This window comes from Hordeum vulgare, chromosome 4H (genome assembly GCF_904849725.1).
Source record: "Hordeum vulgare subsp. vulgare chromosome 4H, MorexV3_pseudomolecules_assembly, whole genome shotgun sequence".
NCBI classification, from domain to species: domain Eukaryota; kingdom Viridiplantae; phylum Streptophyta; class Magnoliopsida; order Poales; family Poaceae; genus Hordeum; species Hordeum vulgare.
The window spans coordinates 267,280,519-267,307,316 of NC_058521.1; the positions used below are offsets into that span (position 1 = coordinate 267,280,519).

The following is a 26,798-nucleotide window of genomic DNA, read 5'->3' on the forward strand; positions in this document are numbered from 1 at the left end:
ACAAGCTCAAGATCAATCGTCTTATAGATAAATTTTGCGCTGCCCTTGATTTCCTTTAGCTTAAGGAGCTCAAGTTAAATGGTCGTTGCATATACAATATGGACTACTAGACCAATACTCGTACTCCTTAACACCCCGCCCCCCAATGCAAAGCGCATCATTGCATTTGAACGACTGTAACACTACTAGCAAATAAAACTAATACAAAAAACGCGTCTTGAGAGTTTTGTCATGGCATGGAGACTTTTCAAAACTGGCCAGGTCGAGATAATGAGAAGATGGTGTATGAGCGGAAGGCACAGGAGGCAAACGACATTGGATTTTTTGTATAGAATCACAGTGGAAGCCTAATACTAGTACGAACCAATCATGAGTAAGCCAAGTGCTTGTGGTAGTGAGAGCATCGGGCTCACTATAGTAGTGCACAATAAAACACGCGCACATGAAGCAACAAGCAAACAAATGTGGGAGCCATGATGGAGCCGCCAGATGGTGACAAGTTGTTAGGTCTTCAGTAGACAGGGAGTGGCGAAGCCGATAGGGAGGCATCGTCCTGTTGTAGTCTTAATTTTAGCTAGCAAGCAATGTTGAGGTGTCGCAGGTAAGGGAGTTTGTTGGGAGTCGGCGCCTGGGCTGTAGTGGCCGAAGTGAGCAATAATCGACAAGCTTCATCGGGCGGGAAGATACATGTGGCTTCTGGGAGGCGAGATGGCAGCTGGTTGGGCGGCAGAGGTATCCGTCGTGGAGGCGCAACGACATATGGGTGCTACAACATGCATGTGTCAAGTGGCAAACAATGTTCAGTGGTGAGCAACACGACCTGATCCAGTTGGGTGGAGCGAAGCGATTTGCGCAGGATAGTGACGCATGAACGACCCGAGCTACATGGAGGTCGAGCGATGGGCGCTCAATCCGGAGGATGCGTCAATTTGAAAAATCCCAATGGTGGCGTCATCAACTGATTAAGGGAATAGGAGACCGAGGAACTCGTTTGAATGAGACCGGAAAAAAATCGTTCGAGAGGACGAGTTGCAACATTCAAAATAATCTGTAAATTGTTCTATTTATGGTGGCCTTTGGCCTCCGCCATGTACATGTACATATGATGGCTTTAGCCTACTGATAATCCTAAGAGGCATATTTTCCTAACATGGAATCGAGCTAGTTTTTTTTCCCGCAATGGTTGCAGCTAGTGCTAATCAATCCAGTTTTTCTTCTGTGATTCCAGTTCTCGTTCTTTGGTTGATGCCGCCTCGATCTAGTTGCCACAACCCTTCGTTCATTGTCGTCGTCCTCTGGGAGTCGCCTTTCTCCAGGACCATCCTCGAGTGGCTCCTCGTCCAGATCGACGTAGGGCTCCCCGTCCAGATCGAAGTGTGGCTGGTCCGCTGCTCCCTCCTGGCCTTCGCAGCTTCTCAACGACTGCGTCTAGCAGGCTGCTGTCGCTCGCCTCCTCCAGGTCCAGGCTAGCTGCCGCTGCCCCGCCTCCTCTAGGCCAGCTGCCAGCGTCCCGCCTCCTCCAGGCCCAGGCCAAGCCGTCGTCGGTCCCCTCTCCTCTTCCAGGCCCAGGTCAGGCCGCCATTGCCGTGGCTCCTTCAGGCCTTGCCGTCTCCCCGACCGTTCGCCCATCCGATGTCGCTGTCTCCTTAAGCTTGGCCGTCGGCCGTAGTCTCCTCAAGCTCGGTAGCCAGCCGTTGTCCGCTGCTGGCTCTTCAACTAGCCGTTGAAGTCCGACGCATTTCTGCCACTGCCGTGGGATTGAACGGGGATTTGTCCGCAGGTGGCTCCCACGGCATCCAGGGCCGCTCTCTGCTCGTCCTCTGGCCAGCAGATTCCGGTGCTCTTTTGGCCTAGCGTCCCTCTGCCCGTGTGTTGGTGGTGTTCAGTTGACTGAACTGGGGATCTTCAGGTGGTCTTTGTAGATTGGATATTTTCCTAAAGAAAGAGAGTAAAAAAAGCAAAGGAGCACCATGTCTTTGACGTCATAAGGCCGTCAGATGATATTCGACGGTGTTCCCTACATTGACCCAGTCTCACAGGCACGTCGCCACTCGGTGCTTGGTGTTCGTCTGTTTGTGACGTTCTATCCTATGGCGTCTGCAGCAGGCTGTGTTGATTTGTTGACCCTTCTTGCGGCTTTTGCTTGCAATGGTGGTGCCTGCTCTACACCGACTCTTGCGGTTTCCGCGCACAGCAATGACCGTCCTACGTCGACTCCTCTTGCGGCTTCTGCGTGGAGTGGTGATTGCTTTGCGTCGACTCCCCCTGTGGCTTCCACATGTGGCTCCACGTCGACTCGCCACTCCCGGTTGACTCTACAAACGACTTCCATGGGCGGTGGTGACTGCTCATCATATGCAGGTGTTTCTACCTCGACCTCTTCCGTCGTGTCCCTGTCTACGCATGAGATTGCGCAGCTGCGATGCCTGCTTGCCGCTTGGGATTCTTCATCGATAGGTTCTGCAGGTTCTGCGACAGACTCTTTTGGCATTGAGAAACGACCTTCTACTCATTCAGGTACATCCCCATGGAATCTTGATACTGGATCTTTTCATATTACTTATGGTTCTTCCACTTTGACCTCTGTTCGACCTGTTGAGTCTTCTGTTCATGTTCTTACGGCTCATGGTACTCCCCTCCCTGTAGCTAGTCGAGGCACTCTTCGCAGTTCTTCATTTCACGTTCCCTCTGTCGCTCATGTTCCCCGACTTACCATGCAACTCATATCAGGTAGTCAGATTGTTGACTCTAGTTGTTCATGATCGTCGCACATGCACTCTAATTGGTGCTGGCCCTCGACGCCCTGATGGCATGTGGAAGCTTGACCGGCTTTGTCTTCCCGCTGTTGCCACCGCCGCCAGTATCGCAGTCCCTGTTATTGCATCCTCTAGCTCTTTTCAGCAATGGTATCATCGTCTTGGCCATTTATGTGGTTCTCGTCTCTCATCTTTGGTTCATCGTGGTGTTCTGGGTCCGTCTCCGGTAACGCTTCATTGGATTGTCTGGGCTGTAGGCTTGGTAAGCAGATTCAACTACCCTATCCTCACAGCGTCCGAGCGCCCTTTTGATCTCATTCACTTTGATGTTTGGGGTTTGGCTCCCTTCGACTCGAAAGGGGGTCATCGCTACTATATTCTCCTTGTAGATGATTTTTCTCGGTACACTTGGATCTTTTTCATGTCTTCTCGTTGTGAGGTCTTATCTATATACAAAAAATTCGCTGTCATGGTTCATACCCAGTTTCCACTCCTATTCGTGTTTTCTGTGCAGATTCAGCTGGTGAATATATCTCCCACGCGTTGCGTGGATTCCTTGCCGAGCAAGGTACCTCCCTTAATTATCTTGTCTTGGTGCTCATGCTTAGAATGGTGTGGCTGAGCGCAAGCATCGTTACCATCTTGAGAAGGCGCACGCGATGATGATCGCTGCCTCTCTTCCACCTCACTTCTGGGTTGAGGCTGTTACCATTGCCACCTATCTCATCAACATTCAACCATCTTCTGCTCTACAGGTTGGTATTCCTCTCGAGCGTCTTTCTGGCCATTCTCCTGATTATTCGGCGCTTTGTTTGTTTGGTTGCGTTTGCTACGTTTTGCTTGCCCCTCGTGAATGCACCAAACCAACCGCTCAGTCTGTTGAATGTCTTTCTTGGATACTGTGATGAGCATAAGGGCTATCGGTGTTGGGATCCCGTCGGTCGCTGGATGCGTATTTCTCGGGATGTGACCTTTGATGAGTCTCGTCCCTTCTACCCGCGTCCATCCTCCTTGGCCTTTTCCGCGGAGGACATCTCTTTTCTTACATTTCTGCATACACCTCTCTTTGTGCCCATTATTCCCACTTTTGTCTTGCTGTTAGAGATGCGACACCGTCCTCTCCTACATTTTCTTCTCGTCCCTCATCGCATGACTCCACCTTCATTGCAGACACCTTCCACTTTTCCTTCTCCACCTTCATCACCGATACATTCCCCGTCTCCACCACCAGTGATTCCACCTCTTCCCTCCTTTCCTTCCCATTATACTCGTCGTCCACGTGTTGTGGATGATTCTACTGATATGCCCTCTAGTTCTGGTGTGCCGTGTTCCTCCTCTCAGCCGATTTATGGTCTTCGTTCTCAACCTTGTCTGCCGCCTGACTGATATTCTCCTTCGCGCTTTGGTCTTTCGACTGTTCTTGGACTGACTTATTATCGAGATGTTGTTCATTCTGAATGGCGGTTTGCGATGGCAGAGTAGATTGCCGCCCTTGAGCGCACCGACACGTGGGATCTGGTTCCTCTTCCTCCCTGTGTTCGCCCCATCACTTGTAAGTGGGTTATAAGATTAAGACTTGCTTTAATGGTTCTCTTCAGCGTTACAAACCTCATCTAGCTCGTGGCTTTTAGCAGGAGCATGGTCGTGATTACGATAAGACTTGTGCTCCGGTGGCCCATATGACCATCGTCTGCACATTCTCGCCGTGGCCTCTGTTCGCCATTGGCCTGTGTCTCAGCTTGATGTGAAGAATGCCTTTTTAAATGATGAGTTGTGAGAGGAGGTTTATATGCATCCAACATCTAGGTATTCTGTTCCCGATGACATGGTTTGTTGTCTTCATCGCTCCTCTATGGCCTTAAGCAGCCCCCCTTGCTTGGTTTGAACGCTTCGCTTCTGTGGTGACCGCCGCTGGTTTTTCGCCAAGTGCTCATGATCCCCCCTTGCTTGGTTTGAACGCTTCGCTTCTGTGGTGACCGCCGCTGGTTTTTCGCCAAGTGCTCATGATCTAGCGTTGTTTGTCCACATTTCTGCTCGTGGTAGGACTCTTCTCCTTCTCCACATTTCTGCTCGTGGTAGGACTCTTCTCCTTCTCCACATTTCTGCTCGTGGTAGGACTCTTCTCCTTCTATATGTTGATGACGTGATCATCACTGGCGACGACTCTGAGTACATTGCTTTTTTTCTCGAGAAAACACAAAAGACTTTGCGTTTCATTTCATTGAAAAGATGGAAAGTACAATCCTCCTAAGAGGCTGGTTACATTGCTTTTGTCAAGGCACGCCTTAATGAGCAGTTTCTTATGTCTGATCTTGGTCCTTTTCACTACTTTCTTGGGATTGAGGTTTCCTTTACCTCTGATGGCTTCTTTATTTCTCAAGAAAAGTATATCGAGAATCTTCTTTCTCGTGCAACTCTTAGTGATGAGCGCACTATTGAGACTCCTATGGAGCTCAGTGTTCATCTTCGTGCTGCTGATGGTGGGCCCTTGTTTGTTCTACATGTTATCGTCATCTTCGTTGGAATCTTGTCTATCTTGCTGTTACTCGTCTGGATATCTCCTATCCTGTCCATATTTTGAATCAATTTGTTTTTGCTCCCACTTTGGTTCACTACGGTCACCTTCTTCTTGTTCTAGGATATCTTGATGGCACGATCTCTCACCGTCTCTTCTTTCGTGTTCCAGATCGCTACAGCTCCATGCCTATTCGGATGCTACATGGGCTAGTGATCCCTCGGATCGCCGTTCGCTATTTGCTTACTGTGTTTTTCTTGGTGGTTCTCTCATTGCCTGGAAGACGAAGGAACATTCTGTAGTTTCCTGTTCGAATGCAGAGGCTGAGTTGCGAGCTATGGCTCTATTGACGACGGAGGTGACTTGGTTACGATGGTTGCCTGAGGATTTTGGTGTTTCTGTTACTACATCGACTACCCTCTTGTGAGACAGTACATGTGCTATTAGTATTGCGTGGGACCCCGTGAAGCATGAGCTTACCAAGCATATTGGGGTTGATGCTTTTTTTGTGCACGCTGGTGTCCAGGATCATGTGTATGTGCCTTATGAGTTACAATTGGCGGCCTTAGACTAGAGCTCAACATGGATTTTACCTCTCCAAACTCAATGTTGTGGATCCACCATGAGTTTGATGGGGGGTGTTAGAGCTATATTTATGGTGGCCTTTGGCCTTTTGTATTCTGGTTTTTGGCCTCCCTCATGGACGTGTATATATGATGGCTTTAGCCTACTGATAATACTAAGAAGCATATTTCTCTAACATAAACGTAGGCTCATGATACCATGTTATGTTTTTTTTTGAGAAAACGTAAAAGACTCTTTTGCGTTTCATTTCATTGGAAAGCTGGAAAGTACAATCCTCCTAAGAGGCTGGTGATACATGGGTCGTGCGCCCGGTCAGTGTACATCCCAGGATGTGGGCAGGACAACCCGTAGTGCTTGTGCCCCAGCGAGTGCCCAACAGTTGGCCTCATCTCTGATCTTATCCACTAATGTGTCTATTGAGGGTCGCGCATTGTCGAAGGCGCATTCGTTCTGGTCTTTCCAAATCATCCAGGGGACGAGAATGGCGATTGATTGCAGGCCTTTGCACAACACCGGGGGTGTCTGTTCCTTTGCCCTCTGCCACCAGTCTATGAGGGTGTGTTTGGTAGCATGCACAAGGGTGCATGAGACTAAAAAGTTCCCTCCCCAACCCACTTTTAGATGTTTGGTAGGTTGTATGGGCTCTCGTGAGCATAGTCCACTTGATGCAAAAAACGTCCAGAACAAGGCTGAGGAGAGCACCCCCGTAGAGGCGAGCTGGGCTGAGCTTAGCTCTGTTCGACCCACTGCCCCGAGCCCCCGACCCACGCAGCGCTCCCCTCCCCCTTGTCCTCCTCCCGACCTAGCCGCCAGAAGGGAGCCGGCCCCCTCCCCCTCCCGACCTAGCCGCCAGAAGGGCGCGCCACCGGCCCCTCCCCGCCGTCCCGCCGTCGCCTCCCCAGCACAGGTAGCCACCCTCCTCTTCCCCCTTCCCTCCGCGAGGCCGAAGCCGCCGGCTCGCCGGCCTGCCGTCGCCTCTACCATCCACCCCTCCCCCTCCGCCAGGCTGAGGCCGCCGGCTTGCCGGCCCGCTGGCGCCTCCACCCCTCCCCCTGGCTTTCCTGAACAGAAGCTGCCATAGTTGTATTTGAGTCATTCTCTTTTATTAAAAGCAAAGTTCAAATGCAGATATGGCCTGGATTAGATAGATGACCGTGTTTTTCAGATGCAGATATAAGATTGAATTTGTTAAGTTTTGTTTTTTTTGCATATTTTGCTACTAAAATTGAATTTGTTTGTATTATAATAGATGGATGAGATGGCAAGAAAACAAAGGCAGCTAATTGTGAGAGGAGTCGGTCTAGTGATTGGGACTCAAATAAAATTATGTTATTATATGTGTTATGTCAATTGTTGATTTTCTCGTCATGGTAATATTTTTGTCGGAATTGTTCCCTAAAATGTTGATATGTTGTGTCAATATTGTCTTGGCGTCAAAAAATATATTCATGCAACCTAGCTCAGATACATGCTACCAAACACAGTCTTGGCATAACATGTCTCGTTTGATGCAGCCTACCAAACACAATCTCAGTTCAACATGCGTCAATACGTACACTGCTACCAAACAACTGCAGTTGCATGTACTGAGCATGTTTATACTCAACATGTCTCAAATGGGAACAACTAGCATAGGATGGGAACTGCTTCCAAACACACCCTGAGTGTAGGTTCGCTGGTGGGGGGTTCTGCTGGTATGCATGTCCAGGCTAGGATGTCGTGCCAAGTTTGCTCGGCAAACGGGCATGCCAACAGTAGGTGCTGCATAGTCTCCGGGGCTTGGTCGCACAGTAGGCATCGGGGGTGGTGTGGTAGGCCGCGTCGAGCTAGCTGCTCCGCCGTCCAACATCGATCCTTGCGTGCCAACCAGTTGAACAAGACGCGAGGCGGCGCCCAGCTCTTCGACGTCAGTTTCCATGAGGGGCAAAGCGTGGAGCCGTGGAACGTCGCGGCACGTTGCGGCGTAGCATGATTGTGCTGAGTATGTGCCGCTTGCTGTCCATCTCCACAACATTTGGTCTGGCTCGTGCATGAGGGTGATGTGTTGCACGGCCTGCCAAAGCTGCAGATATTGGTCAATCTCGTGCATCCCGGCGACTCCTTGGATGTCGCATGTCCATGAGTTGCCGATGAGCCCCTCCGCCAGTGTTCTTGTTTTGCATCGCCGTTTGGTTATGCATTTGTATAACACCGGTGCAAATTCGTGCACAGGCTGTCCATGTAGCCAACGGTCATCCCAAAACAGGGCAGTCCGTCCATCTCCAATGACCATGGAAGTGGAGGCGAAGAATAGCGCTCGCTCCTCACGGGAGAACTGTAGGTCGAGTCATTGCCATGCGTAGTCTTCGTCGGTGCGGGCGTACCACAACCATCGTTAGTTGGAGTGCCAGCCCGACGTGCTCTAGGTCTCGGATCCCCATGCTACCATACTCAATTGGGCGGCACACATGGCACCAGTTGACATGGCAGTGCCCGCCATTGGCCATGGCGCGGCCGGCCCACAGAAAGCCTCTCTGGACCTTCTCTAGTTGGTTGAGAGTTTTCTTTGGGGGGGGGGGGGCAAATGGCAGCATTTGGTGAACCGGGATAGCGTTGAGTACTGATTTGACCAATGCGAGTCTTCCGGCCTTGTTCATGAGCCATGCCTCCATGTCGGCAGCCACCGAGTCGAGAAGTGGCTGGAGGCCGTGGGGCGTCCTTGCCCAGGTAGGGCGTCCTTGCCCAGGTAGGTGATGGGAAGCTCTACCACCGTGCATCCCATTTGGGTGATCATCGTGGTCGTCTCACGATCTCCATGCATGATGGTGGCCAAGCTCTTTGCATAGTTGACTTGTAGTCCGCTGGCGTTGCCAAACAGGGCGGGGGTGCCCTTGATGGCCTCATGTCGTCCGATGTGGCATGGCAGAATAGCATGACGTCGTCGGCATATAATGAGATAGCCGGGATGTTCCGTCGTGGGTGCAGCTGTCGTAGGATGCCACAATCGTGGGCGCGGCCGATGAGGCGGCCAAGGATGTCCACAACAAGCACGAAGAGTTGTGGTGACACAGGGTCACCTTGGCGTAGCTCGCATCAGTGCCATATGGGCGGCCCTGGCTCACCATTGAGCATGATCATGGTGCTCGAGTTGATGAGTAAGATCGTGATCCACTCCCGAAATCGAGGCCCAAATCCATATTGGCTGAGCACTTCAAACAAGAAGTGCCAGGATAGGGAGTCGAAAGCCCGTGTTAGGTCCAGTTTAAGCATGACTTGTGGGGCTGTGAGCTGGTGCAGCTGCTTCATCGATTGCCTGACGAGGACAAAGTTGTCATGGAGACTCCGTCCTGGGATGAATGCATTCTGGTTGTGGCTTACCAATTCTCCAAATCTTGGGGCAAGACGCAGCGAAAATCTTGGCCACAATGTGTATGAGGCAAATCGGGCGGTAGTCGCGAAGCTGGCAGGCGTCGGCGCGCTTTGGAAGCAGGGTCAGGAGGGCCTGATTTAGTTTGCTGAAGCCGCGGCCGCGCAGCTCAAAGAGCTGCTGGAAGGCATCCAGAAAATCCTGCGGTACTATGTCCCAGCATGCCCACAACGTCCCAATTCTCCTCGTGGCTGAATGGTGCGTCTAGGCCAGTCAGGTCGCATGGTACAATGAGCTGCGACAAGTCTATCAAGTGGTCAAGGGGGGCGTGGGAGCCGAGCAGCTCGTCGAAGTGTGAGAAGGCTGCCTGTGCCATTCCCCCCTGGTCTGTGATCATGTTGCCGTCCACGGTGAGGCTGAATATGTGGTTCTTTTACCGGCGGAAAGAGCATTGCCGGTGGAAGAACATTGTGTTGGCATCATCGTCTTTAAGGGAAGCTATTCTTGCGTGTTGCCTCGCAATGGTGCGTTCCAAAGATGCGAGCCCAAGATAGGTGATCTTAAGTTGCTTGCGCAGCCAACACCTTTAGCAGGGGAGAGCATGTGGTCCTCCTGGGCCTTGTCAGTGTGAGATCAACTCCCTGGAGATGGCCATCTTGTCCCGAATGTTCCCTTTGGATTTGGTGCTCCAGCTTGTCAACTTGCGGGCCGTGGCTTGGAGCCGTAGCATTAGCCGACGGAAGGGGTCCGTGTCATGCACTGAGCCCAAGCGGTAGCCACCGTGTCGTGAAACCCATCCAACCTAAGCCAATAATCCTTGAAGTGGAAGCGCCGGTGTGCCGCGTGCGTGGGCGAGCAGTCGAGGAGGAGGGGGCAGTGATCCGACACGACGGAGGCGAGGCAACACAGATGACAACTTCCATGCACATCCTCCCAGTCCGAGGTGCAGAGCACGCGGTCTAGGTGCACCAGGGTTGGTGGTGACTGTTCGTTCGACCACGTGAATCGCCGACTGTTGAGATATATTTCCTTCAGTGCGAGGTCGTTGACGACGCGGTGAAATCTGCCCTTCATGCGGCGGTGCAAGTTTCCGCAGCTCTTATCTTCATCGTGCAGTATTAGGTTGAAGGAAATATATCTCCAGGTTGAAGGAAATATACCATGTTATGGATGCAACTTATCTCTATTGCATAACCCAAGGGCCATATATATTACACAAGACTGGGGGTACAAGGATGGAAATGTAGACTATTATGGACTCCTAGATCAATACTAATACTCCTTAACAGCTCTTACCTTACGACGTGGTGGATATGGACCTCCTCTGTACTTACATGACTATCTCCATCGGCGGCAGAAAAAAATGCCTCCTCACACGGCAACTTGTTCGACCTGGGATCCCTTTGCCATCATTGCCCTTGGCTTTCGGTATCGTGACACGTAAGCACAAGGTGGTGCACAACAAGCGGCACAACGACAACTAAATTTGTTTAGTGGCACGTCTAAACACACTGGACAGTTAGGAGAATTCATTGCTTTGGCATCCATCATCGGCTCTGTGACCCTTCACCCCCAAAGCCGGACACCATCACTTGGCTATGGAACTCTAGCGGACAGTACCCCTCAAGCTCGGCCTACATGACCCAATTCATTGGTTCCCATCATAAGTTCTTGGTGGAGAAAGTTTGAAAAGCTAGTGAGGAGCCGAACTTCAGGTTATTCTCCTAGCTTGTCCATCACAGGAAGATTCCGTGGACTGGCTGCCCCCAAAGGGGTTGGCCTCATGACCCTGCCCGCCAACTTTTCCTTAGGTCCCTCAAGACCATGCTTCATCTTTGCAAGTACTGTCCTTTCATCTCTGCGGTTTGGCTGCTCATGGTTGTAGCCTCTAGTGATGATGAACGAGCTCAGAGACAAAGGAATTTGCGTGGCGTAATGTGTGCTGCTTTTCTGTTTTTCCTCCATTTATTTCGAAGAAAAATGAATGTGCCGTGATGCCTGCCCCATCTATTGGGTCGTGCCATCCCCTGACCATGAGCGCACAGCCATGGAGTGCCTACAACTTTGCCATGGACCACACAGACCGCGTCCTGTGGCCAGCTCAAACTAAAACCCTAAACAAACGCTAACAGCGACAGTGCTGCCATGGCAACGAATGCTAGCCTAAAACGGTTGCCATGGCACGAAAACAGAAACTGCGCCTATTGCACTTTCTAACTGAATAAAGGCTAAGACTATTCCAATAGTGGTGCTTGGGTGGAGTGACCACATTACCTCAGGCTCGACAATCACCTTCCCGCTGATTGACGCATGATGGGATGTGGCCTTGAGAGGTATAGACAACAGTGACAAGTGGTGGTGTAGTGGGTTCCATATGTACATCATGTGGAACGCCTGAATTGAGAAACTGCCACATCATCAACGGTACGAGATTGATGTACATAGAGGTGGCACACCTTGCATTTGAGGATATCATGCAGAGGGCCATGGGTTTCCAGCCAAGATTTAATCAGAACCAGAAGTACTTGGCATGAGGAGTTGTTATTAGGGGTTTTAGTGTGTCCCCTTTTCAGAACATGTCCACTTTGGAAATATTTTCCTCCATAATGAGAAGTGCCAGTTGCTCGAGAAAAAAATAACTCCAACACACATATGGTCATGTTTTTGTTGCATCTCCAAATTGCAGTTTTTTGTGTGTTTGTGACTTTGTTGAACATAAGTTGATAAGTATTTGATTTTCTAGGCACCTGGTTTGGTTGCAGAAGGGAGTAATGAAGCACTTTCTCTTGCAGATGCACTTTTGAGGTCAATCTATTGTACTGCCAATGTGGTACTTTTCCCTGAGTTTTGAAATTATTGGCTTTAACACTTGATGCTAATGCTACACTGTAGTTTAGTTCACTCATTACCTCTTATGATCCTGAAGGATCTTACTCTCAATTGCAGATGTATAGCCTTTTCTAGTGAAGACTGGGAGATCGCAGATTCCACCTTGCAGTTTTGGTAAATTCACCTATTTTCATGAATCACAAAGGTCATCCTTTCCTGGGTAGGGGTTAGCACGTAATACACATGTACTCTGGAACATCTCTCTCTCTCTCCCTCTCTGGTGTGTGTGTGTCAGTGTGTGTGTGTGTGTGTTTGTGTGTAGTGCGCGCGCACACACACACACACACACTTGGAATGAAACACCTGCTGGCTGCTCTAGCTGTGGCTTACTGTTGCATATATGAGCATCGATTAGTACGCAAAGTGTTAGCTTACATTTGTCTGCAGATTTGAATATTATTTCCACAACTGTTTTTCTGAAGTGAAGCCAAGTTCTTAATCAATAAATTATTTATACACACAGTACCGAAATTTTGTAGGTGCAGTTTGGCACATTGTATTCTTGGAATCGATGAGCAAACATCCAAAAGGAATGCCGCACAAGAGTTGTTTCTCCCTGTTTTTTCTTCACTGCTAGATGCTCTTCTTTTCCGTGCTCAGGTTTGTCTCTTTTCCCTCAGTATCATTTCCAGTTTAACCTATTTTTGTACTAGAAAATTTCCTATTGCCTCTCATATATTCGGCATTTCTCCTATATCCTTTCTTTACAGAAGTTCTATAGATCCAACTACTTTCTTATACCTTGTAAATTCTGGTAATTCACAGATTATTGATATTGACGAGCATTGTACTGGCGGAGTATCTTCCATACCTGATGGACTAGTACAGTTCAGGCTGAACCTGGAGGAGCTCCTTGTTGATATTTGTTTGCTTCTAGGTGCTCCTACATACATTAATAAGGTATGTCTGTTTTGCTAAAAGGTTGCATTACCTCCTATGGCTACTCTCTGCTTCTATCAATGCATCAAAACACAAAGCTTTTGCATTTTCCTGAAAAGAAAACCGTCTTGTACTGTCCAGATAATGTGCCCCGCTCATGGGTGTAACTCTATAGAGCCTCTATTGATTCCTTACTAGGTAATTGCGTTGCAACGTAGCTCTATAGAACCCATCCAACCGAAGCCAAAACTCCTCAAGGTGGAATCGTCGATGCGCATTGGGCATGGGCAGACAGTCGAGCAACATCGGGGAGTGGTCTGACACGACGGATGCGAGGCACCGAAGGTGGCATCCGCCATGCGTGTCTTCCCAATCCGAGGTGCATAGCACCCGATCAAGGTGTACCAGAGTCGGCGGGGATTGCTCGTTCGACCATGTGTAACGCCGCCCATTGAGATATATCTCCTTAAGCGCGAGGTCATTGGTGAGGCGATGGAATTTTCCCATCAAGCGTCTGTTGACGTTACCGTTGTTCTTGTCCTCATCGTGGAGGATGAGGTTGAAATCGCCACAAACCAGCCAAGGCTCCGGACAGACTGCCCTGATCTCGCGAAGCTCCTGCAGGAATGTGACTTTCTCGTCGTCGTCTTGTGGTCCGTAAACCACCGTAAGCCACCACGGCGTCTCAGTGACCGTGGAAACCGTGGAAACCTTCGCGGTGAGCGCATTGGTGGTGAGCATTGGGTCCGTGATAGACACAACCCTGCTCCTCCACGCCAGCAGGATGCCGCCTCACATGCCATTGGCCGGTATGTACGCATAGTCATCAAACTCCGGGCCGAGTGCGTCGAGGATGACAACCGAGTAGATTAACTCCATTTTCGTTTCTTGCAAGCATACAATGGAGGCCCTGGTGGTGTCCAGCAATGACCTGATGGCGTGACGGCAGGCTCGCGCGTTAAGGCCACGCATGTTCCAAACAACTATCTTTAGGCCGCGATCCATGCAGACGGGATCGACCGGCAGCAAAATCTAGACTAATCTAGTCCTCTCGCACGACGTCGACGTTTGCCGGGGCGGTTGCCGGAGACGCCATGCAGTCTGGGATCTCACGATCAACCAGTGCAGCGATGGCCTTGATGACCATCAGGGGGAGGGGCGCAACAAACATGTCGTCGTAGGCCTACATCTCTGCAGCGGTGATCTTCTGATCGAGCCCGATTATCCCGAGCGTGCGCAGAACCTAAACTGGCGACACAATGACGGGTGGCAGAAGCAGGCCTCGTGACTGCCTCGTCTCCAGGGGCCTGGACGGAGCGTGCGCAGAACCTAAACTGGCGACACAATGACGGGAACCTAAACTCTCCCTCCATCTCGACGGTACGCGACACAATGACCCGCACAGGCTCCACCGTCGCAGTGGGGGGTGCCTGCGGCGTGGGTGCAGCGATGGAGGGGTGCGGCACGGACGCGGCCTGCTGCTGGGGGAGGGTCGTGGTGGCGCCGTCGTTCCGCGTCCCGGTGGAGAGGGCCGCAGGAACGGGAGTTGCGGACGGAGTGCAGGCGTCGGCGGCACCGAATGTCGTTCGTGCAGTCGCGCACGCGGTGGCTGGGCTCCAGACAGCGAAAGCAGAACCCGACGACTAGTCATATCTCTTATAGCCCACTATAAAGTACGTCATTTCACCTGAGAAGATTCCATAAGCATGTGTATGTGATCTCTTATAGCCCACTATAAAGTACGTCATTTCACCTGAGAAGATTCCATAAGCATGTGTATGTGATCGCTGCGAGTCATATTTGTCTGTTCAGTTGTGGACTGCACACTGCTAGTGCTTCATTGCTATTTCCTTAGCTCAATCGTACTCGTGATTCCTCTGTAAAATAAGCTTCTTTTTGAATTGGTGTCATTTAGAAGTATCTATCCCAAATATGACACTCCTACAGATCCATCATGATTCCTCTGTAAAATAAGCTTCTTTTTGAATTGGTGTCATTTAGAAGTATCTATCCCAAATATGATACTCCTTCGGATCCATATTAGTTGTGGCTGATTTAGTACAAAATTGTACTAATCGGTGACAATTAGTACGGATGGGAGGGTGTATTATATCACAGTACATCTGAAGAGAGTGCATTTCTATTATATTGTGGGAAACCGCAAAATTAAAGATTGTACCTGTGACTGATAGATGAGAAGCAAATGGGCTGATATTTGGCGCGGGCCGCTCACCGAGTCATGCGAGCCGGCAAGGCTGACTGGCTAAGTATCCAGAGTTGCCTGTCCAAATCTGAACAACATAATAGGTTATACAAGCAGAGAATTTGCAAGTTGATGCATTGATCGGAATTATTTATTCACATGGAGATTTTGACATACAATGATACAAGATATAGCTGATTGAAATGAAATCTTAGTTCAGTTCAGATTTTTTTTTTTGAGAAAACACAAAGGACCTTTGCGTTTCATTGCATTGGAAAGATAGTGTAGGTACATCCTCCTAGGAGGCCTTACATAGCTATCAAAGAGATCAGTGAATATCCCAGGATGCTGGCAAAACGGCCCCGAGCCCTTGAGCCCCTGCCTTTGCCCAACATCTGGCCTTGTCTTTGATCTTGTCTATAAGCTGATGAATCGATGGATTTACATGTTAAAAAACGCACGCATTTCTGTGCTTCCAAAGCATCCAAGGCACAAGTAAAGCGACGGATTGCAAAGGCTGGCGATGCGCTGGCGGTGTAGCCTCCTTTGTGTGTAGGGGAGGCATCATGCTCAGGCACCGGTGCCAGCAAACGCAGCCAAGAGAGGATCATGTGCCATGTTTGCTTCGTGAAGGTGCATGTGAGCAGCAGGTGCCAGACCGTCTCGGGTTGCAAAGCCTGGAGGCATCGAGGGTGGTGTTGCAGACCGCAATGGGCAAGTCTCTCAACGGTTCAACATATATATTTTTAAATCTTTACTCACATTAATAACAAGATTCTTAAGCCATTCTTTCTCATATACTATTGCAGTTCAATCATCACCATGATCTTTTGTTACCGAAAATATCAATATATATGGTACATACTATTGTTCATGTTTTGTTAAAGAAATAAACTATATGGAGTATCAAGGATGCCGTACCAACTAACAAAAACACGAGAGTATCTATTCCACTTCTACAGCTGATTCTCCTATTCAACTTCATATAATAGCACACTAATCCCCTAAAATTAAATATTTTATTATGTTTGATTGATATTGGCCTATCTTCCATAGCAGTTTGGACGAAAACAATGATCCTGATGTGCAAAAAGACAGCAAATGCTGAGATGGTGAGAATAGATAGGATCACTACAAACACGTAGAGAAACATGCATGGTACTCTCATGAAAAGGATCAAGAAGACCAGAACCAACAGAAAAAGATCAGTAATACAAGCGACTCACATTGCGTTGGCATGAGGCAGCGGCGCAGAAGGGACGGACGAGTGTGGGCGTGAGGTTGAGAGGGAGGCGGCACACAGTGTGCACCGTGACCGCCATGGCTGGTGGTGGGAAGGATGCATCGTTGTTTGTGGTGGTAGTCCATGGTATAGTCAAGTGATATGACTGATGCCGAAGCACTTCCGTTGGCGGCTAGGGTTCGTGAGGCCAAGATGGGCAGGGAGGAAGAGAGACGGGTTGTGTACTGTGATCACCATGGCTGGTGGTGGGAAAGGATGTATGGTTGTTTGTGGTGGTAGTCCACGACGTAGTCGAGTGATATGACTTATGCAGAAGCACTTCTATCGGTGGCTAGGGTTCGCGAGGCCAAGATGGGTAGGGAGGAATAGACGGGTTGTTCTTGTTTTTCGAACATGAGACGGGCTGTTATGAGGGATCACGCAAGGGAATTAAACCTTGGTGGGGCGGACGAGAAAAAAAGGTGGGAGAACGGAGGGCGGACGAATGTTGGGCAGAACGCATTCTGTCTGGCAGGAAAGGGAACCTTATGTTCTTTTTAGATAGTAGAGATAATGTTTCTGTCATGTGGGATCACTGAATTTCTTCTTTGACAATTGTTTCAATGTTTTTTCCTATGCTCTACTCTTTTTTATGCGTTCATTATGTGGATTACTTTCATTCTCATATCTTTGCATTTTACATAGCTTCTTTCTAGCGGATGGGGACTGGCTAGCCAATCAACACCTTGGAAAGAGGTAGAAGTTAGAATGTACGCACTTAGCATGGTAAGTGTGCCACATCTATTTGGTAAACTCGATTCATAAGTTTCTAAAGAATGCACACGATCATTTTGTTGTTGTTATAGGATGTAATGTAATTTAACCCTGACGTTGATTATGCTTACCTTGATATGCTTACCCACTAGGTCCTTCCGTTTGATTGGTTCAAATGTGGAGTAGTCTTGATCGCTTACCATTAAGTTGGTCTCTAGGATGATATGATCTGTTCAGAGGTGCTTATGATTATTTCACAAATCTACTAGTCCACTGGCAGACAACCCCCCTTTAAGCTTCTCACTATAAATACAAATGATTCTAATATGCAAGAAGCAAATAATGATCTTGCTGGGGGTTTATTAGGCTTTTTCAGAGCACTGTTAGAAAAGCGGTCTACTTTGGGGATGCCTGATTTTTTCTCCTACTAAAACAATGTCATAAGAAATGGGCATTAGGCAGAAAAAACCACATGCTTTGAAAATGACCAATACTACTAATATGATCTCTTGTCTTTTTAGCTTTTAGCTCTATTGGTGATGTACATGAATCCGTCATCCGGAATGATGATATACGAGATAGAGTTGGGGTAGCGCCGATTGAAGTGAAGTTTGTCCAACATCGTTTGAGATGGTTTGGGCATATTCAACACTGTTGACGTATAATGTGCTGCCTAGTCTCTTTCATCAGATCGGTCTTTTGGTTGCATTGGCTAGAGCATGCACTTCTACATGGTATCAAAGCCAAGAGGTCTTGAGTTCAAGACCCGGCTGGCGCAATTAAATTGCAGCCCACTTTCGCTCCACGTTTAGGCCTGAGGAAGCCACACGTGAGGGGGAGTGTTGACGTATAATGTGCTGCCTAGTCTCTTTCATCAGATCGGTCTTTTGGTTGCATTGGCTAGAGCATGCACTTCTACATAGTTGGAATAACTATCTTGATTCCTTGAGTGTTACTGTTACAAGATGTACATTATATAGACTAAGAGTATCTCCAACAGCCGCGCTTCGCGCCGTGCCCAAAAAATGTATTTACAGCGCGCGCGCCGGCTGGTTTAGCGCAGGGATAGGCGCTGGCTCCAACAGCCACGCTATAATGCAGCGCGCGCGCGCCGCTCTAGCAGTGCCCAAAAATGCAGCGCGCGCACAACATTTTGTAAAGTAGATTCCATTAAAATAAAAACGATATAAAAGTTATTTTACATATATTGCAACTAGATAGGTAGTTTGAAAACATAGATAGATAGTTCGGTGCTAGATAGTTCGAAAACAAAAAAAACTCATAGTCGCTCCAGTCATCTGCACCATCATCATCGTCGTTCGTGTCGTCAGAGGTTGACAGCCAAATGTCAAACCAACGCTCATCTTCTTCAGTGAAGAAGGACCTTCCGCCTGCATTGACGAGGTCAGCCTGCGCACACGCCAATGCCTTCCGACGACGCCTGTCCAAGCGCTCCTCGCGGCGCCGGCGCGTGTCCTCGCGGCGCCGTTCCCAATATTCCTGCTCGTAGGCGACGTCCTCCAGGTGGCGTCGGCGCCACTTCGCCATCACCCGTTCGTCCTCCTGGGCGACGAGGAGACGGCGCTGCAGTGCAGTGTGCTCCGCACGGTCTTGTGCGGAGTTTAGACGAGGCGGCGGGGCCAGGTCTAACGCCTGCTGGAGCGTGCGGACGTCCGGGAAATTCATCTGGAGACGCGGCCTGCCTAGGCGCCACGCCGCCGCGTCGAACGCGCGGGCGGCCTCGTGCGCCGTGTCGTAGGTGCCGAGGCTCAGTCGGAGATCGCCGGAGCGTATCTCGGCGTAGAACCCGCCGTTGGGGCGCTGCCCGACGCAGAACGGCGGCTCGGCGGCATGGTGGCGCGTCGGCGGTGGGGGCGGCGCGAGAGGCAGAGAGAGCGCGACGCGAGAGGCAGAGAGAATGCGGCGGCGGCGCGAGAGGCAGAGGGAGAGAGAACGCGGCGCGAGAGGCTGGGCAGCGCGCTGCCTTTTATGGGCGCGCGGGACGCGGCGCCGTAAAAATGGCGCGCGGGCTGCCGCCTTTTCGCGCGCGCGCGCTAGCGGTTCCCGCGCGCGCGGTTTTTCCGCCGCCGCTGGAGCGCGCAATTCCGCCCCGCACGCGGTAAAATGCCGGTTTAGCGCGCGCGCGCGCTTTTTTGCGCCGCTGTTGGAGATGCTCTAAGCTACCCCTAATTGTGTGGCACGTAGGCCATTACTCCTAGAGATCCTACAATGTAGGAGAGGTTACAACAGCCTTGACTGAGTGTTACATGTACAACTTAATACCCCCCCTCAGTCGGAACGCTGTGGGGAAGGACGTTCAGGCTGTCCCGAAACTCATGAAACACCTGTGACGGGAGGCCTTTGGTGAATAGATCTGCAAACTGGGAGCTAGAGGGAACGTGCAGCACCCGTGCCTCGCCTAGAGCGACTCTGTTGCGGACGAAGTGCAGGTCAATCTCTATATGCTTCGTTCATTGATGCTGAACCAGGTTTGAAGCGAGGTATGTTGCACTGACATTGTCACAGTATACCACCGTTGCTCGAGCTGGAGGGCAGCGAAGTTCATGCAGCAATTGCCGTAACCAACAAGATTCAGCCACGCAGTTGGCGACACCGCGATACTCTGCCTCTGCGCTGGATCTAGACACCGTGGGCTGCCGTTTGGATGACCAGGAGACGATGTTGTCACCAAGAAACACGCAGAACCCTGATGTAGACTTGCGGGTGTCTGGGCAACCTGCATCCGTGTATGCAATGAGGTCCATAGAAGATGATTTGTAGAGCTGGATCCCGTAGTGTGATGTACCCTGCAGGTAACGAAGGATTCGCTTGACGAGGCGCATGTGGGAATCGCGTGGGGAATGCATGAAGAGACATATCTGTTGGACCGCATAGGCAATATCAGGGCGTGTAAGAGTTAGGTATTGGAGGGCGCCGGCGATGCTTCTGTAGTGTGTTGGGTTGGAGAGGAGGCTACCTTCAGCAGCAGAGAGCTTGGAGGTGGTGTCAATGGGCGTGGAAACCGGTTTGCAGTTCAGCATGTCAGCGCAGTCGAGTATCTCAAGAGGGTATTGCTGCTGGCTGAGAGAGAGACCTGACCGGTTGGGAGTGACATTGACGCCGAGAAAATGATGGAGGTCACCGAGGTCTGTCATGGAAAATTCCCGTTTGAGGGAAGTGATGATGGCATGTAGTGTATGAGGTGTGTCGGCGGTGAGGATTATGTCATCGACATACACTAGGAGATAGGCGATGGATGTATCATGGTGAAGTATGAAGAAAGAGGAGTCACTCTTGGAACTGGTGAAGCCAAGTGTCAAGAGGAAACCATTTGCGGGGGGACTGTTTCAGGCCGTAGAGTGACTTGCGGAGTAAACACACATGATCCGGACGCTTGGGGTCAACAAACCCGACGGGTTGGGAGCAGTACACGATCTCCTTGAGATCACCATGGAGGAATGCGTTTTTGACATCGAGCTGGGGGATGGGCCATGAGCGAGACGTGCAAGGGGAAGGACGACGCGAATGGTGGAGGGTTTAACCACATGATTGAAGGTTCCTTCATAGTCAATACCTTCCTGTTGGGTGAAGCCTCGAACAACCCAGCGCGCTTTGTAACGGGGAAGGCTACCATCGGTGTTGAACTTGTGACGGTAGATCCACTTGCCCGTGACGATGTTTACACCTGCAGGTTTAGGAACCAAAGACCAAGTAGAATTATTGATTAAAGCAGCATATTCTTCTTGCATCACATGTCGCCAGTGTGGATCATGGAGAGCTGATTTATATGAGGGATAGATGGGTGGAAGAGGCGTCAGTGAGGAAGAGGCGACGGGCATGCAGAAACCACGTTTTGAGCGAGTTTGCATTTTGTGGGAGTTACGTGGGGGTTCGGCCGGCAGTGTATGGCAAGGGAGACGTGGAGACGGTTTATTGGTGGTGCATGCCTCGGAGTTTGAGGTAGATGCTGCTGGTTCCGCGAAGTGAGGGGCAGGTGGGGCAGGTGCGCGGGACGCGGAGCCGACAGGCGCGGAGGGCGAGGAAGATCCGCGGTCTGGTGGAGAGCCAGGGGAGGGCGTGCAATCAGGCACGACAGGCGAAGCAGATACGCCACAGGAATCGGTCGGGGTGGTGGGTGGAGCAGGAGGTGCTTGACCGAGCGCGGATTGGTTGCATGGGGGCGCAGGTGGTTGCGGATGGGTAGGCCAGGGCGCAGCCGACGCGGGCGGTGGATCCAAGAGAGGTGGTGCAGGGCGCTGCGGATCCGATGTGGCTGAGGATGACTGTGGCGGCAGTGTGGGTGGTGTGTATGGGAATATGGTCTCATCAAAGACTACGTGACGAGAGACGATCACACGACGGTTTTGTATGTCGTAGCAGCGGTACCCCTTGTGCTCAAGAGGGTAGCCGAAAAAAATGCACGGTGAGGAGCGAGGGGAGAGCTTGTGCTCCATTGTGGCGGATGTGTTGGGAAAGCAAAGACAACCAAAAACTCGCATGTGATCATATGTAGGATGAGTGCCATGAAGGAGAAAAAATGGTGTGGCGTCGTTGATGGCACGAGAAGGTCGCCGGTTGAGGAGATAGGTGGCCGTATGGAGGGCTTCGACCCAAAATGGAGGGGTGAGGTTGGCTTGAAGGAGAAGTGTGCGGACAATGTCATTTGTCGTCCGAAGGAGGCGCTCTGCTTTGCCGTTTTGTGGTGAAGTGTGTGGACAGGAGAAGCGATAGGCAATGCCGTTCGAGGAGAAGAAGGTGCGAAGGGACGCGTTGATGAATTCGCCACCATTATCACATTGCATAGCTTTGATGACAACATTGTATTGGGTGTGGACAAACGTGAAGAAGCGTTGAAGGGTGGTGGATGTGTCAGACTTGTTGCGCATAGGAAAGGACCACGAGTAGTGCGTAAAGTCGTCGAGTACAACAATTCGTATTGGTAACCAGAGAAACTTATAACCGGCGATGTCCACAAATCACAATGTATTAAATCAAAGGGAGCAAAGGTTTTGCTAAAAGAGGAGGAGAATGGTAGGCGTGGTTGGCGGCCTAATTGGCAAGCAGTACAAGGAGAGTGCGGGGCCTTATTACAAGTGCTAAGAAAATCGTTGGTAATGGTGGACATGGAGTGCGCGCTAGGATGGCCGAGCCAGCGATGCGAGAGATCCGCCGAGGAGATGGTGAAGATGGAGGGTGAAGTCCGTTTGTTGCCGTAGAAGGGGTAGAGATCGCCGTGACTAGCGGAGATCATGAGAACCCTCCGGGTGCGAAGATCCTTCACAAGAAAACCAAATGGGTAAAACTCAATTGAACACGAATTATCGCGAGTGAAACGGTGAACAGAGATAAGACTAGTGACGACCGTGGGTGAAACTAGCACATCGGTGAGGCGAAATTCATATGGGTGAAGGGTGGTGGAGCCGGAGGCAGTGACGGGGAGGTGGTTTCCATTGCCGACAAGGATGCTCGAAGGAGTGTGCTTTAAAGAATAATTAGACTTGGTTAGGTTACCTTGGTTGCCTGTCACGTGAGAGGACGCGCCGCTGTTGAGGTACCACTCCGGTGCCGGCTGAGAAGGGAACCCGCCACCGCTGTAGGCGGCGTTGAGCATGGCGGCGTGCTCCCACGAAGGAGATGGGGGTGGATAAAAGGGTGGTGGTGTAGACGGGAGCATGGGGTAGGCCTGCGCATGGGAGCCGGGTCGCGGGCCAAGGACGCCCGAAGCGTTTGGAGGGACCCAGCTGGGGCGAGGAGGCGGCAGCGCCATGCCGTACGGGGCGAAGTAGTCAGTGAATGGAGCATCAGGTGGAGCTGGGTGGCGGCCGGAGTTGTCGCCACGGCCGCGTCCACGACCGCCACGGTCACCACGTCCGCGCCCAGAGGGCGGAGGTGATGGATGAGGAGTGCCGCGGCCACCGCGATCACCGCTGGGGATGTCGGAGGAGCGGTCGGAGGTGGCACGGCCGCTCGGACTGGCGCTGTTGCCGGATGAAGAGCCACCCGTCAGAGCGAAAGCCGAGGCACTCTCCTCGGCCGCGCGCTGCGCCTGGGACTACTCGGCGAGTGTGACCCGGGAGAGGACCATGTCGAAGGAGAGATCCTGATCGCCGAGGACGACGCTGATGGTGTCGAGACGCTTGTGAAGCCCGTGAAGGAATTGGGTGGTGAGATCCACCTCGGGGACGGCGTGATCAATGTCAGCCAGGCCGTCAGTGAGAAGTTTCATGCGCCGGGCGTATTCGGAAACGGAGAGATCGCCCTGCTTGAGGTTGCGGTACTGGCGATTGAGAGCCATGTAACGGGCGGCGCGATTTGCAAGGAAGAAATCCTTGATCTTGTGCCAGAGGGCGAAAGTGGTGGTGGCGCCGACGACGTGGTCGCACATCGTGTTGGAGAGGGTGGCGTAGATCCAGAGCACGACATGCGCATCCAGCTCAAGGTAGGCAGCCGGGGCGTTTGGTGGTGGTGGTTGCTCGGTGAGATACGAGACGCCGTAGCGGAGAAGGACCATGAGGAAGAAAGTCTTCCATTTGTGGTAGTTATGATCGGCAGGATTGAGGAGGAATTTGATGTGATTGGTGATGTGGTCGCCGAAGATGGATGGTGCGGCGCGGGGGCAGGGACAGGGGCAGCAGGAAGAACGGTGGCGCCGGAGGAGAAAAGAGGGGCGAACTGGGAGCCGGAGGCAGTGCCGAAAATGAATGGAGGAGTTGCAGCGGAGGAGGAGGAGTTCATGGCCGTGTGCTGTGCCGCGGGAGAGGAGGAGGAGCCCGGCGAGGTGGCAGAGCTCATGGCGGCGGAAGGCGACGCAGAGGTGTCGGGGGAGGCCATGAGAACGTGGAGAGTCTGATACCAAGTTGGAATAACTATCTTGATTCCTTGAGTGTTACTGTTACAAGATGTACATTATATAGACTAAGCTACCCCTAATTGTGTGGCACGTAGGCCATTACTCCTAGAGATCCTACAATGTAGGAGAGGTTACAACAGCCTTGACTGAGTGTTACATGTACAGCTTAATAAACACAGGCCTCCAGAAGCCGTGCATAGCGGACGACTAAAGCGTGCTGATAATGTCAAAAGAGGCCGGGGTAGACCAAACTTGACATGGGAAGAGTCCGTAAAGAGAGATCTGAAGGATTGGAGCATCACCAAAGAACTAGCCATGGATAGGGGTGCGTGGAAACTTGCTATCCATGTGCCAGAACCATGAGTTGGTCACGAGATCTTATGAGTTTCACCTCTAGCCTACCCCAACTTGTTTGGGGCTAAAGGCTTTGTTGTTGTTGTTGTTGGTGGTGATGTACATGAATAATGATCATATCAATCTTGTGATCTTATCTTGAGTGAACTCTTCTACTTGCTTCCTCATGTTCAGTTTTGGACTCTTGTGCTATAGATTCATTAATGAGTTAAAACACCTTACCTTTCCCATTTTTGTTGGTTGGCAAATGCACCGGCCTGTGGTGTTAGATATAAGCAAACAGAACCATATACTAGTCTGCTGGATCTACATGGCATGCTCATAGTTACCAAATTCCAGGTTGCTGACACAATTTTACAAGATGGAAGCCCCTTTGATTTTTCAGTTGTAATGCACTTTGTGAACATTCTGCCCAGCAGAACACCTGCTGAACTGAATGGATGCCAGTTTTTGGTAAGACTTCCTCAATATGCTTCCTAAGATGATCAGATATTTCTTGGTCGTATCTTGTGAAGCTAATGTTCTCTTGTATGTTTTCCTATTTGTTCTAGATATACAAATCTTTTGGTGATGTCATTGGTTCTTATTCAAAGTGGTTATCATCTTCCAAAAGTAATATTAAGCCATTACTGTAAGTTTTTTCAGTATGTATTGAAGTTTAACATCAATTTTATTCATTTTCCATACATACTTGAATATGTTTTGCCATCATGGACAGCCTATTCTGTGCTTCAGGGATTTCAAAATCCATATCATCAAACTCTTGCTCCGTAGCTTTACGTAAACTTTGTGAGGATGCTTCATCATTCATCCATGAGCCTCCAATTCTAGAAATTCTTTTCTGGATTAGTGAGGTAAACATACTTCTGTCGTAGTGAATTTAATCTGGCATGATATTTTGATGGCTAGGGGCCAATGCAGTTCATGCAAAATGCCTACAGTTCCATGTTTCAGCTGAAAAGAAGTCCACATACCCCCCTCAGGTTCCAGGAACCATCTACTTAACCCCCTCAATTCCAAAACCAGGTATATCATCCCCTAAACTTTACAAGACCATTCAAAACACATATGCTCTTGTACAGCCGCAGTCGCCATATCCATCTTCTCATTGTTGGGCAAGCCCCACACCGCTAAGTACTCTCCGCTGAAACACGACGACAACAGCAAAGTATGCTGACGATTCTGCTTTCTGTATGGCTAGCTTGATCTATCCCTGATCACTTAGCAACACATGCGTACACATGAGCAGGCGCCAGAGAGCCTGCTGATCGATCTTTGCCACTGGCCGAAAAGTAACACATGCATGTACACATGCTCATGATCCTGATGGATCCTTGCTTCGGTCGATTCAGCACTAGTAGTGCCATGCACGTGAGACTTGAAATGATCGGATCGCCACAAGCACTACTCCAGCTGCTATTACCCACCCCATGCATTGACCTTGCACGCATGCTTTCTCGCCTGCCTTGGGTAGCGGCATGGTCGCTCCGGGATTCGGCGCTTGCTGCGTCCAGCTCCATGCAGGCCTTCCCGCTGTTGTCGCCCAAGACATGAACTCGCGGAGCTTGGCAAGTTCAGGCAAAGGCGTTGTGTTGCCATCTATCTTGGGTGGCGGCATGGCGCCATGGCCGCTCCAGGCTCCGTTGCTTGCTGCGTCCAGGCCTGGCAGGCATTCCCGTTGCCTTCGTCAAAGACATGAACTTGCGGTGCTCGGCAAGTTTCCATCTACCTCAATGCAGCCACGCTAGGGAACTTGCACACATCATCGCCGTGGGTCCAGCCCCAGACTCATGCCAGGTTGCAAAACCGCTTAATGAAACATCTTATAACAGGGTGTGGGGTTATTCATCTGGTTTTCTAAACATCAGGGGTTAAATATCTGGTTTCGGAGTTGAGGGGGTTAACTAGGCGATTCCTGAAACATGAGGGGGTTATGTGGACTCCTGCTGTTTTAGCTCTGTTTAATTTAATGTAGTTCCATGAATATGGTCTAACTTGCCATGGCACTCTGCCTTATCAGTTTAGCATATACATTCAATTTGGGCTTTGTATAATGTATCCAATGTAGTATTCAAAGAACAGTGTTCTTTAGGGTATGGGCGAGGGGAACCTGCGGATAGAGGATGAGGAAGAGATCATTAGTGCAATTACACATGCTCTATGTTCTATTCTCGATAAAGAATTGAGGAAAACTTCACTGGCCAGGCTACTTTGTTCAAGCTACTCAGCAATTGAAAAGATTGTATGTTTTCTTCCCCTAGCAGCCTTTCTTGGATGCCTGTCTGGAATTTATATTGTCAATTATATCTTGTCACGTTATGTTCATTTATGGTCTCATAATCTTATAACTACATACAAGATTCTTTGTTTTCCTTCCCAAGTGCAGCCCTTTCTTGGAGTGTTGTCTGAAATCTATATTTTCATT

General features: G+C 50.3%; 1 protein-coding gene across 4 annotated transcripts in view; it reads left to right on the plus strand.

Annotated features, from left to right (window-relative positions):
- Positions 1-26,798, plus strand: part of LOC123448504 (transportin MOS14) — a 61,984-nt gene that overhangs the window by 13,186 nt on the left and 22,000 nt on the right. For 3 of the 4 annotated variants that reach the window (XM_045125417.1, XM_045125415.1, XR_006631807.1), the window contains exons 5-13: positions 11,946-12,032; positions 12,129-12,205; positions 12,571-12,691; positions 12,857-12,991; positions 17,101-17,181; positions 24,713-24,826; positions 24,925-25,004; positions 25,092-25,227; positions 26,466-26,615. In XM_045125417.1, the coding sequence (XP_044981352.1) occupies positions 11,946-12,032; positions 12,129-12,205; positions 12,571-12,691; positions 12,857-12,991; positions 17,101-17,181; positions 24,713-24,826; positions 24,925-25,004; positions 25,092-25,227; positions 26,466-26,615 (981 nt within the window). The remainder of the gene's footprint in view (positions 1-11,945; positions 12,033-12,128; positions 12,206-12,570; positions 12,692-12,856; positions 12,992-17,100; positions 17,182-24,712; positions 24,827-24,924; positions 25,005-25,091; positions 25,228-26,465; positions 26,616-26,798) is intronic. The other variant, XM_045125416.1, reaches the window with a different exon arrangement.